Below are 14,113 nucleotides of genomic sequence, written 5' to 3' on the forward strand. Positions count from 1 at the left end.
GTATGCCCTTGCATCCTGACTGTGAACCATTGATATTACTACACTTTGAGTACTGTTTTCCAGCCAGTTGTGCACCCACCTTATAGTAGTTTCATCTAGGGTATATTTCTCTAGTTTGTTTATGAGAGAGTCATTTGAGACAGTGTCAAAAGCCTTACTAAAGTCAAGATATGACATCTGCTGCTTCATCTTTATCAAGAAGGCTTGTTAACTTTTCAAAGAAGGCTATTAGATTGGTTTGACATTTGTTCTTGACAAATCCATGTTGACTGTTATCTTATTTTTTACTAGGTGCTTACAAATAGAATGTTTGATTATGTGCTAGATTATCTTTCTGTGCGCTGAAGTTAATCTTTACGTTCACACCCTAAATTCATGCCTAAAATGTTATCAGAGTTCCATCTTAACCAATCCATTTATCTACCAGTGTGTTTTCCCGTACCTCTTATCTCTCTGCAAGAGACCAGTTTTCATACCTTGCATGTTAGAAGGGCATTGGCTTACTACTTAGATAGTAGCAAACAAATTAGAAAGTCATCTAGGCTGTTCATCTGCTTTACAAATACATGAAAGGGATCCACGACCTCTGCTCAGACTATCGAGATGGCTATCTGGTTGTATATTCATTTTTTACGATGCTACAGGCATTCATCTCACCCAAATGGTGATAGCACATTCAACCAGATCACAAGCAACCTCCCCAGCGTTACTTAAGAATGTGCCAGTATCTGAGATATGAAGCCCATGTAGTGGCCTGACAGTATATACATTTTCTGAACATTACACTATGATCCATGCAGCGAGATCTGATGTGGCATTTGATACTGCAGCACTGGTCTTTAGTTCTAGAGTGAATTCTGAAGATCCCTTCTCGCTCTGGGGATGCTGCCTGGTAGTCATCTGAAGTGGAGCACCCTTAGGGACATTACTCCAAAGAAGAACAAGCAGCTACACACCTTGTGTAGTAATTGCAGTTCTTGAAGATGTGTCCCCCTATGGGTGCACCACTACCGGCCCTCCTTCCCCTCTGCTTCGGACTGTTCTCGAAGGAACATTTGGGTGGAGAAGGCACTGAGGGCAGTTCTACCACACATTCCTATGTAGCCTCGGTGTCCAGCACAAGAAGGAATAGGGCACATGCGCTTGCCAAACGGACACTGCTAATGGAAAATTGCGGCTCAAGGATTTGAGAGGCTCCTGTGTACCTGAAGTGGAGAACCCATAAAGACGCACATCTCGAAGAAATGCAGTTATTGCACAAGATGAGTAACCTCTTCTTTTGGTGCTCATCAGAGGCCTACCTAGTGGAAGGCTCCAGGGCCTGTTGTGGGAGAGAGGGAGATGTGAAGTAAGAGGGGAGCCATGTTCCTTTTGGTGCCTTTTTCTCACTTCGGAACTCTCAGGTTGAAATCTTGTCCTGATGCTTTTTGCCATTAAGTTTCAAATAAGAATCCAAAATTTTTGTTGTGTATTTGAACCAAATTGTCTGAGGTTTGCTCGTTAATACATGAACCTCACTTTTCTCTTTGTAAATTGAGAGCGCATACTAAAATCGCCTAATTCTCCTAGTAAAATCAGCAGTTGAATCTCATCTATAGCATGAATGACAACTAAGCCTTTATTTGGTAAAATCCTTAACATTTTCATACAATCTAACAAAATAATATTCCTAGACAGTTTCTCCCTTGGGGAGTTAGGGTCTCCTTTTGGTTTCATTCATAAAATCAAAAGAACTGCAGGAATCTAAAGAAGAATTGCTTTTATTTTTGCAGTTGTAGAGATTTATCTTGGCTGTTTTTTTATACTCTACAGATCATCTCATAACTTTACCCCATGTGCAAAAGTACTTAAAGTCTGTCCGCTACATTGAGGAACTTCAAAAGTTTGTGGAAGATGACAACTATAAGTAAGTACCATACTTTCCTCCACCCCTACATGTTTTAATGGAAAGATGGCATGGCTATTAGCTTTAGTAGGAATTATACAAAAAATCTCTGACAGAAATGTAAGTAGAGTTTAACATTTTTAAACTGAGCTGATATTGTTAGGACATCTGAGTGAAATCCTAGCTGGCTGTAGTCCTTATGACTCTTAACATCAGTTCCAAAATTGTATTTCTTTAGCTTTTGCAAAGGCAAAAATCAAGTGTCTGTCTTATTACAGTGTAGCCTTGTACTGGGAATGGCACTCAGGATCCCTAAAACTGGATGTTCCCTTGCAAACTCTGTTGGCTCAGGATGCAAGCTGGCCCCAAGCAAACAGTATGCATTTTAATACAGCTAAATGTAAATGTATAACTAGGAACAAAGAATACAGGCCACACTTACAGGATGAGGGACTCTATCCTGGGAAGCAGTGAGTCTGAAAAAGATGTGTTGGCAGTGGCAAATAATCAGCTGAACATGAACTTCCTTTTCGACGCTGTGGTCAAAAGCGCTAATATGATGCTTCGATGCATGAATTGGGGAATTTTGAGTGGAGTAAAGAGCTTATTTTACCTCTGTATTTGGCACTACTGCAACTATTGTTGGAATACAGTGTCCAGTTCTGGTGTCCACAGTTCAAGAAGGATGTTGATAAATTAGAGAGAGTTCAGAGAAGAGCCATGAGAATGATTAAAGGGTTAGAAAACATGACCTGTAGTGATGGACTCAAAGAGCTCCATCTATTTAGTTAACAAAGAGAAAGCTAACGTGTGACTTGATAAGTCTATAAATACCTACATGGGACACAAATATTTAATAATGTGCTCTTCAGTCTAGCAGAGAAAGGTCTAACGTGGTCCAATGGCTGGTAGTTGAATCTAAACAAATTCAGAATGGAAATAAGTCATAATTTTTTAACAGTGAGTAATTAGCCATTGGAACAATTTACCAAGCGTGGTGGTGGATTCTCCATCACTGACAATTTTTAAATCAAGATTGAATGTTTTTCTAAAAGTTCTGCTCTAGGAATTATTTTGGGGAAATTTTATGACCTGTGTTGTATAGGAGGTCAGACTAGATGATCAGAATGGTCCCTTTCATGAGTTACTTAATGCTATCTGAAATGGTGTACACAATATCTTTTAAATACAACTGAATAGTTATACCAGGCTAATTCACAACAAACAAGGCTGGCTTTGTCAGGCTACTACTTTCATATGTCAGGTGTGTGAAAAGCAACACTCACTCAAAAAGCTGAGGTCAAGAGCAAACCAACATGCCAGAGCGAAAGAAGCTGCATATACACATTTATTTTCCAGAGTGGGGAACTGAGGGTCCCTGTTTCACTTCTGCAATCCTCAGGATCATGTATGTGCCAGTCCAAAGAATGGGCTAAACTGCATCAAACCAAACTGTCCTGCAGTTATTTCTCCGATACAGCAGAGCATACTTCAGTTGCTTCTAGTATTAAAGAGTGGTACTAAGCTATCATGCATATGTCTGTTGCTGCTAGTGTAGACATTGTTAACAGAAAGATCCATCTCTTAAAAATAGGCAAGACGGATTTGAAGGCAGTGAGCATGAAACAAAATGATGACCTTTCCTGTTGGCTTCCAAATACCCCATGTTTGGAGATACCTCAAATTTCTAAAGCTGTTCTACTCCACTCTACTTCAGACCAGTGCGCATATACTACAGTTCTTCAGCCAAACAGTAATTGAGACAAACCGTTTATGATAAAGTATGGAATAATTAATTTTGCAATGTGGAGCCATATAAAAGATTAATATGTTTGGAGTTTTAGTCTGCTTCAGATGAGAGAATCATTCTAAAGGAAATAACATACAAAGCAGACATTGTTCTGGGACTGATACCAGAACTGCATGAATGTGTCCGGACAAACTTCAAATGGAGAGAATATCCTCCATAATCTGTCCCATTGCCCAGGATAACCTCCAACTAGAGCAGCCAAATCAACATTGGCCTATTCACTGCAGAAGATCAGCCTTGTTTATGATTTTGACAAGTTTGCTTTTTTGGTTCAGATTAAAAGCAGATCTAGGAACAATGATATTTTATGTCATAATTCTGCTTAGTGTTTTTTGCACTGTCTTCCAAATGAAAAACCGCACATCTACATAATTTTTTTCAAATACAACATATATTATTTTAAAAAAGGAGAATTTCTACCATTATATTCATGGTGGGATTTGTGTGTTAATTTCCCTCTCCTCACATCATATGTACAACACAAACAGAGAGGGAAAGACTTGCACACTATGCACACAGATACACACTGAACACTTGCACATTATATGTTCTTGTACAAATTAAGGACAGTGTGAGCTCTATACTAAAAGTAGTCTGACTTTCATATATGTTTGCCTCTGAATGTTAAAATTTAGTGAGCAAGAGATTGTATTTACTTATTTCCAACATGATTAGCATATTATATTAAATGAAGGCAGGGAGAGCACAAGCTTATAATCTATATTGCAATAGGGAAAATTGTAGTTAGTGTGTGCTTTACAGCTCCTGGACTGGCTGCCAGCAAATGAACACATTGCTTAATCTAATTTTTGGACAGGCTTTCCTGTTCATGATACAATGCTGAGATTATATAGACAGTAGTTTTTCATTAGTTCTAGTATCTTTGCGAAAGTGAACAAAACAAATTGTCTTTATAAATATTTATTGCCATGACATAATACTTGGATGTACTACAAATCATGAGTAATTTATATTTAATTTTTTGAAGCCACTTTTAATCCCAACAGAGGTTTTACTAACAATAGTGAGAAGTATTTACGTATATTGTTAGAGGTAATTCAATACTCATCCTTTGATCTGGATGCCTGGGAAAATGCATTTTCTGAGCAAATTTACTAATTTTCTTTATAAGCATGAGTTATGTCTAGTGAGAGTTCAGCTGAAGCCAAAGGAAAAATTCAAAGTGAAAGGAAATCATAGCAGAACTTGATACCTAATATGGTAAAGGCCACTGCAGCTTCTTTGAGAGCTTGCATATGTCCATTACACTGTAAGTGTGTGTGCATCTTGTGCACCGGAGAGTTTTCCCTAGTGAAAGCCATATAGGCATGGCCTTGCGCAACCCCAAGCTCCTTGTGCTACAAAGTGAGGGTATAAAGGGCAGAATAGCCCTCCCCTATTTCAGTTCCTTCTTAGAATGCACTGTTGATGGTCGTAACATTGGTGTTCCCTGTGAACAAATAAACTGTTTAGTACTACCTAGTGGTACTCAGTTTTTAGTTATTTTCTTTCATTTTTATTTCTTTATTTATTGTTTCTTTTGGAAAAAATTACTTTGATTATGCACCCAAGGAGGTCTCTGGACCCCATTTGATACTGGGGGGGCCTATGCCCAGGTTCCCAGGGTTTAAACCTGGTGTGGGCTGTAAAAAGCCTATGCCTGTTAGTGACCCTCATTCCCTCTGTTTCAAGTGTTTCAGTGAGAGCCAAGTTAGAGGCAGGTGCTCTGTTTGTCATGACTTTAAGAACAAGACAAAGAAGCTGAGGGAAGAGTGCCTCCGATACCTCCTGATGTAAGTTGCCCTTAGGCTGGCATCATTGCCCCCTCGGTCCTCCAAGGAAAGCTCTTCAAAGACTCATTATCAGAGTGCTCCCGTAGCCGGGCCTGCAGAAAGAGGCCGCAGGAGATCCCCAACACTGGTAACATCTTCTTTGAGGTCCAGGACTTCAGACCAGTCCCAGCCTCAGAAGCATAAGCAGAAGTTGGCTTCTGGCTCATCAAAGTCTTGGGTTAGGGACCCTTCCATGGAAGGGTGATCCACTACTGAAGATAGAGCACACCAGACAGCACACCACTTCCCATTACCGGCTCCATTGGAGAAACGAGCTGTTCACTCAGATGCCCTCCCAGGGACCATTGAGACTGGCTATTTCTTCACTGGCTATGGAGCAGTCTTCCTGGTCAGCATCTAATGGCTGTACCTACTGCACTAGAGGCTTATGCTGTGGCCAGCAACTTGCTATGCCTGTTGATACTGCCATCACCATTTCTTCAGGACCAAGACCCTTGACTGGCATTGTCATAGCTATCTAGACCATCAGCACCTGGATATTCTTCTGTGCGGCCATCAGTTTCAGGCTCAGTATTCTCCCCTTCCACCTTCTTGGGGCCAGTTCCAGATCCCCCACACTGTATGTTGCCAGATGCTAGAAAGTCATCCATGCTTCCCCCAGTGCTGCATTTCCAGCATAGGTCTCAATCCCGGTCAACAAGTACCCCTCCTTGTACTGTGCCACTTGAGTCTCTAGGTACTTCGATTCATCATGCACACAAGGATAAGTGAAGACTCCATAGTCCCTGACGTTCATCGACCATTGGCTTTTTACCTGGATAGAACAATGCACTTTTGGATTTCTTCCAAGTTTTGCAGAATGTATGAGAAGTCATCCTCCCCCAACTCAGACTCTCCCAGTGGATCACTAGCTGCATTACAATGTGCTGAGCTGCCAAGAGAGTAATGCCTCCTGACAATCTCACAGCACATTCAACCAGAGAACATTCAACCTCATCAGTGTTTGTGGCACTGTGGCGGGGTGTGCATACCCTGCACTAAGCAAGGAAGGGTTAACCTCACACTGTGGGCGGCAGATGTCTCACCCCGCAGGCTGTGCTGAGCATGCTCCAACTGCTGCCTCAGTACACAAAGGAGCAGCCCAGCTTATTCTCACCTGACCACCGAGGAGGGAGGACGCTTGGTGGAGGCTTCTGCCCGGTAGCCACTTCAACACTTGACTGCGGGAACCAGAGATCCCAAGGACCAGACCAGAGTCTTGTTGCCTATGGCTGGCCAACTGGAGTCAGAATCCCAGGGGCTTGGAGACCTCAACGACATTCAGACCCCGGCTTCAGGAGACACAGTAGGAAGTGGCCCAGGGCGGCAGTGTGAGTGATCTGTCCCTCCCAAGGAAGGTCAGCATATTGTGGTAGGATCCCCACTGACTGGGTGGTGAACACATTTGCCACTGACAGGGCCCTGGGGGCAGGGAGGGCCTGGGTCCCTCTCCCTGACTGTCCCCCCGTCTCCCCAGGTGGAGGCTCCTTACTTGTGCCATTAGGGTACACAGCCCTGATCCCCAGGGAAGCCATACTGATTCTGGCCATTGGGCCACACTGCCCTGACCCCAAGGACAGTTTTATTGACTTTGGCTATTAAGCTGGGCAGCCCTGATCCCCAAAGGCAGCCATATTGACTTTGGCCATTAGGCCACACAGCCCTGATCCTCAGGGCAGCCATATTGGCTCCAGCCATTGGGTTGTGCTGCTCCGAGCTTAGGGATAGTCAGGTGGACTGTAACTGCAGTAGTATCACAACCCTGACCTGCCCCAAAATGGGACAGGGTATGCATACCCCGCGACAGGCACACACCCCAATTATGGATATTTGTAGAGCAGCAACATGGTCCTTGATTCATATATTCACCACTTATTACATATTGTCTGCTGCATCAAGGGAAGATGCAAATGTGGGCAAGTTGATCCTACAGTCCTTCTTCTGTTGAGACTCTGAGCCCCACCGCCTGCGTTAATGGCATGGGAGTCACCTACAGCATAAAGGACATATGCAATCACTTTAAAGAAGAAAAAGTTACTTACCTTCTCGTAACTGATCTTTGAGATATGTTGCATATATCCATTATATGATCCATGCTCCATCCCCAGCACATCAGAGTCTATCATCAGCTTCCGGTGCGAAAGAACTGAAGTAGGGGCTGGGTGACTCTGAACTTTGTACCCTTGCTTCATGGCACTAGAAGCTTGAGGATGGAGCTGGCATAAATGCCACCCTGGTTAGGACCAGCAGATGTCATGTGCAACATCACCAGGGCCACCCTGAGAATCATGGCAGCCTCCACAGAAGCAAGGAGATCTCTGTGGCAGAAGCTATGGTCAAGCCAAGGCCAAGCTGCCCATTCTACCCTTCAGAAGTGGATGCCTGTTTGCCAAAGAACTCCAGAAGCTGGAGAAATTTCTCTCACATAAGGAAGACGCAGGGCTTCCATAAAACAGGTTCACTGGAACACCAGTGACCTGCTTCCTGGGCTAGATTTGCCAAGCTTCAGGATGGAGTTTCTGAGGTCTGTTTAAATCCAGTCAGTTAACTGTGCATAGGTTCTCTGTTCCCTGTGTCATCAAGATGCCTTGCTCTGCATCCCAGTTTGGCCATTCTTGTGTCTCATAATACTGGGGCACCTTTATCAATATCGGGCTCTTCCAAAGGAAGGATCAGATGTACACTCCTACTTGAACAATTGGCTAGTGAGAGCTAAGACAGAGCACCAAGCAAAAGAAACAAATAGGCTCCTTCTTGGAGAGTCATGGTTAGATCATCCATTGAGACAAGAGCTCTTTGACCATGTCTCGACAACTGGTCTGTCTAGGAGTCCAATCAGAGTTAAAATATTGCCAAGGCAAATGCTCCACAAGAGAGGAGAAGTATTCAGCTGCTTCAAAGTGAGGGCAGTGAGACTCGTGCTGCTCCACTTTTGAAGTATCTTACCATCAAGACTGGGTATAGTCAGGCAACATGATCCTCATCACATATGTAAATTGTCAGATGCATGAAAAACAAAGATATGGCTAAGGACGTGCATGTACTTCCAATACCAGAAGGCTTTGTAAGTTCTGAATGTATCAGGGTTCTGAAAGAATACAGCAGACTGCCAAAGAAGGCAACAGATATGTCCAGGGGTGTGAAAATTCAGTCCCAAGAGTTCAGTGCAATATGCCAAAAGTGGGGAAGCCAATAGATAGACCTAACGGCCACCAAGTTCAAAAGGAAGACTGAAGTTTATTCAGCAATATGAGGGAGCATGACTTATGGGAAATAGATGCTCTGTCACTCTGGAGTGGCCAAGTTGCCCTTGGAATCCAGAGCTGGTGAAGCTGGTGTTGGAACCTTACTATTCTGGCTCCTAGTAACAGAAAATCTTCTGACATCTCATCTGAGACATATGATGTGTTTTCCGATGGCCGGCCAATGAATAAAAGGCATTTTTGGATAAGGAGATTGCAACCTTGATGTTTTCTTGGAAACAGTCTCCCTCCATGTAATCTGCAAGTGTTTGGAAAGAAGATAAGGAATTTCCATACAAAATCAGACCCAAGGTTCATCTAATTCTGTATCCTGTCTCCAAAAATGGACAGTACCAGGAAGACGTAAGAATCCTGTATCAGGCAGATGTGGGATAATATGCTCCCCACATTAGCTCTCATCCTGCTGGCTAATAGTTAGAGATTGGCTTAAACCCTGAAGCATGAGTTTTAATATCCCTTCCAATATTTTCCCTACAATTACAATAGCTCTGGATATTCTTTCTACCCACACAGATTTGAATCCTACTTAGTCCCTTGCCTCTGTTTTCCCGTGGCAATGAGCTCTCCATTCACCTAGCTGGGTTAGGTCTTTCTTTTTCTGTTAACCTTCTTCCATGAAGAAAATTTACATTTTATTCCTATTCTTTGCTTTCTGCTCCTAGACAGTTTTTGATCCATGACAATATTTTGCTTCTCACCCCATGATTCCCTGGCTTCTTTAGGCATCTTGTGCAGGACTTTGTCAAAGGTCTTTTACAAATCCAAATATCTCTTGTGTGACAGAGGTATTGACCTGCTGATGCTTATGATCCCATATATTCTGGAATTGTTTTCAGTATGTCAGGATTTAGGGATAAGTGACATCTTATGGGAAAAGCAAAGTCTTTTCTAGTTATAATTCTTTGAATTCATGCTTAAGAGGGCAGTATCCAGATTAGATCAATTTCAAAAGGGAGTGTCCAAGAAAGACAAAGAGGAGTTACCAGATCAGCAAAACTACCCAGAAGTATTATTCCTCTGAATCTAAAACAGAACTTTTTATTCTTGTCAATGTGGCCTTGCTAGCTGTGATGGCAAAGGAATGGAAGTCCACAGAAAAATTGAAGAGACCAAGCAAGGTGACTAAGAAATGGTTTAGTGTGCACCAGTGTAAAACAGATGGTTTTTTCCTTTCCTAAGGATATCCCTAATTAAGGACACAGCAATATCCAGAGATTGAGAGTTAAGTCCCACAGACACTCAGGAGAAACTTTGAGCCTACCAGGAAACTTGGACTTTATCAGAGCCTAATAACCTCTTTAACATGGTGGCTCAGCTTCACCATTTCAAAACAGGACTTCTAGTAGCTGAACCGAACAGGCTTTTGAGTGTTTTTCTATGAAAGATAGAATATCCTGAGTGGATGCTTGGGATGCTTCCACCAGTTTTTCTTCTAAATCTGGCTAAAGTTCAAGGGATGCTACAAGAAAGGTGATGTCTGTCCATCTTCACCTTCACTTTCAAGATATTTGGGTTCTTACAGAAGGGTCTGAACAAAGATATCGCAGAGTCAACATTAAAATGTCCAGAGGCTGTATTATCAAGTCCACTATCCTAAACAGGCAGGAAGAAATTTCTTCAAACTTGTATTTAAAGTGTTACCTCAGGAGGAGGAAGAAATGATGCATGTCAAGATTTGTTGAGCTCTGCCATTGGACCTTGATTTGGTTCTTAACCCATGATTCTTCATCCCTTTGAGCCCCTTGGGAAGGTATGTTTGTGATTTCCTCTCTATCACAGTGCCATTCCTGGTACCCAGTACTTCTACCTTGTGGATAACAGAGCTTGAGGTTTTATCCATTGGGGATCAATATAGTCCACAGTGATAAGGTTGTTCTAGACCCAACTTTTATCCCCAGAACTAATTCACCATTTCACAGTGTCTAAGAGATTTTCCCAAATCCACCTCACTCGAGAGAATCTTTAGCATACATGAGAAGTTCATTGAGCCCTCAAGATCTATGTCCATTGCAAAAAGTCCTGCTGTATTTAGTCAGTATCATCCTACATCCAAGAGAAAGAGAAAGCAACTAAATCTGCTGTTTCAAGTGGACTGAGACGGTGCACCCCGGTGGCCTACAGATCAAACAGTGTCTGTCCAGCAACCAGCATTAAATACCACTGAGAGTGGTAGCAGTCTCCTGGTCCAAGAACTTACACACCATATGAGGACATCTGTAGGGAGGCCATGTGGTCATCTAATCATGCCTTCTAATAATTGTACAAGTTAGACATTCAGGCACTGGTGAATGCCGCCTTTTGTGCTCTGTGCAGTGGACTCCTGGTAAAATACAAGGAATTTACTACCCTGTGTATAGTTCTGAAGGCGTACTGCATCATAGATTCACAGAGTTTAAGGCCAGAAGGAACCATTAGATCATCTAATCTGAACTCTTGTACCTCGCAGGCCATTAAATTTCACCTGGTTACTCCTGTATTGAGCCCAATAATTTTGTATGTGACTGAAGGTTATCTTCCAGAAAGGCACCAGACCTGGACACAGTATTCTAGTATTGGTTCCACCACTGTCACATACAGACTAAAACATTTCCCTACTCCTACTCCCCTGGTTATACAGCCCAGCATTGCATTAGCCCTTTTTTCACAGCATCACACTGGGAGCTTGTCAAGGTTCCTCCCCCACTCTGAACTCTAGGGTACAGATGTGGGGACCTGCATGAAAACCTCCTAAGCTTACTTTCACCAGCTTAGGTTAAAACTTCCCCAAGGTACAAATTAATTTTATCCTTTGTCCCTGGATCTCCACTGCCACCACCAAACTCTAACTGGATTTACTGGGAAACGTAGTTTGGACATGTCTTTCCCCCCCAAATCCTCCCAAACCTTGCACCCCACTTCCTGGGAAAGGTTTGGTAAAAATCCTCACCAATTTGCATAGGTGACCACAGACCCAAACCTTTGGATCTGAGAACAATGAAAAAGCATTCAGTTTTCTTACAAGAAGACTTTTAATAGAAGTAAAGAAATCCCCTCTGTAAAATCAGGATGGTAGATACCTTACAGGGTAATTAGATTCAAAATATAGAGAATCCCTCTAGGCAAAACCTTAAGTTACAAAAAAGACACACAGACAGGAATAATCATTCTATTCAGCACAGTTCCTTTCTCAGCCATTTAAAGAAATCATAATCTAACACATACCTAGCTAGATTACTTACTAAAAGTTCTAAGACTCCATTCCTGTTCTATCCCTGGCAAAAGCAGCATACAGACAGACACAGACCCTTTGTTTCTCTCCCTCCTCCCAGCTTTTGAAAGTATCTTGTCTCCTCATTGGTCATTTTGGTCAGGTGCCAGCGAGGTTACCTTTAGCTTCTTAACCCTTTACAGGTGAGAGGATTTTTCCTCTGGCCAGGAGGGATTTTAAAGGGGTTTACCCTTCCCTTTATATTTATGACAGAGCTCATGTTCAGTTGTATGTATATTACATCTGCACAGCAACCCCTCCAACCAAACTTGAAATCTCACCAAAGAATGAAATCAGGTTTGTTTGACCAACTCTGTTTTTCATAAAGCCATGTACTGGCATTAATTATATTTGTATCCTTTTAATTCTTTATTAACTTAATCACGTAGCAGATTTTCCAGTATTTGCCCAGGACTGATGTCCGACTAATTGACCTATGGTTACCCACGTCATCCCACTAGCCTTTTTTGAAAATTGGCAGAACATTAGCACTCTTCCAATCTTCTGAAATTTCCCCAGTATTCCAAGATGCATTAAAAATTAACATGAGCAGCCCAGAGATCTCCTTAGCCAACTCTTTTAGGACTCCTGAGTGAAAGCTATTCATGCCTGTTGATTTAAAAATTCCAGTAGTTAATTGATCTGAATCCCTTGCAAATGAAAGATAATAGGAAAATTTAATGACTTACCAAAAATTGCCTTCCTCTGAGTTACAAGGTCCACAGATTTGACCTTACCTTGCTTGGAGTATATTGTTGCCAATGGGCTAAAACTGCCATTTAGTTAATTCAGAATTGGTCCATAAGGCTGTGCTATGCAATAGGAATTCATAGTTTATTCGTACAGTGTTTATAAACTCATTAAAAAATTTAAGGTCACTGGGGATATTGTCCTTTCTTTGGAAGCTCTCTTAACCGGTGGATTCTTCAGTTTAGCTGGCCACACCCTTTCGTGCCAGTGACTGACAGGTACTGCTCTGCCTGCATAGCTGGACACAGGCAGAAAGCTAATTGGCTAATGTATCTGTGGACCTTTTATGTTAGAGAGAGGACATTTTTGATAAGTCAAAATATATTTTCCTATTCCATTAAGGGCTCACTAATGGAAATCCTATTTACTCCTTTTACTCTGGATCATCTCACATTTTTAGCTGGAGAAAATGTGCTTGTTATGTTTTTTACAATTATTTTCCTTTTCTCCCTTAAAAATAATGTAAATTTGACTTAAACTACAATAACTTTTATAAAGTGCTCAGAAGAAGAACAGTGCTAAATATAAGTATTATACATAGTTGTTGTTTGGTTTGCATGTTGTCCGGGTTTTTCCTGTGCTGGTATCTGATATCTTTAGAAGCTATCCACTCGTGCTAAACATAGCTCATATTCCATTAAGGAAGTTTTCAGTGGAAGTGTTCAGTTTTTCTATGTGTATCTTGACTTTCACTGAACAGCTGCGAAAGAAATCCTCAGCTACTGCCTGTGTAAGCAATATAGCTTTTGAAATCTGCTAACCTTGGAACATCTGTTTCTTTCCATTTCTTGAGTCTCCTGACTCCCAGTTGAATTTTACTTTTTGCAGATTTTAAAATGCAGACAAGCTCTTGAGCCCCTAATTGACAGAATAGTATTGGAGGGAGTAATAACGCTCCTGGAGTGTCCTGTCTCCTTCCTGACTGCTTTACCAGTAGTGCAGGTTTATTTAAACTTTCCCACATCTGCCACTGAGTACAGAGTGCTTTTGAGTTTTTTCAAGCTGCAGAACTGAGCACGCAACTGAATTTGGCATACTCAACACCTGAGTTACCAGTAAGAATCTTTTTATATCCTTCTACAGAAAAGAATCTTAGTTTTCAACCTACTATAGTGAACAGAAAGCTGGACATGATGCCACAGATCCCATAGACCCTTTCAATCCTTGCCTGCCTAAAAATTGATCAGAAATGGTTAGGTTTGTGCCTATTATCACAATATAGAAAGGGCTGCTTCCCCAGATTTGATATAGAATCATAGAATATCAGGGTTGGAAGGGACCTCAGGAGGTCATCTAGTCCAACCCCCTGCTCAAAGCAGGACCAAT

The 14,113-nt window shown here is 41.9% G+C and overlaps 1 protein-coding gene across 3 annotated transcripts in view; it reads left to right on the forward strand.

Moving 5' to 3' along the window:
* RALGPS1 (Ral GEF with PH domain and SH3 binding motif 1) overlaps window positions 1-14,113 on the forward strand; it is a 394,814-nt gene that overhangs the window by 292,063 nt on the left and 88,638 nt on the right. For all 3 annotated transcript variants that reach the window (XM_074973513.1, XM_074973514.1, XM_074973515.1), the window contains one exon: window positions 1,813-1,906. In XM_074973513.1, coding sequence (XP_074829614.1) covers window positions 1,813-1,906 — 94 coding nt within the window. The remainder of the gene's footprint in view (window positions 1-1,812; window positions 1,907-14,113) is intronic.

The sequence above is a fragment of the Natator depressus genome, chromosome 16 (genome assembly GCF_965152275.1).
Source record: "Natator depressus isolate rNatDep1 chromosome 16, rNatDep2.hap1, whole genome shotgun sequence".
NCBI lineage: Eukaryota > Metazoa > Chordata > Testudines > Cheloniidae > Natator > Natator depressus.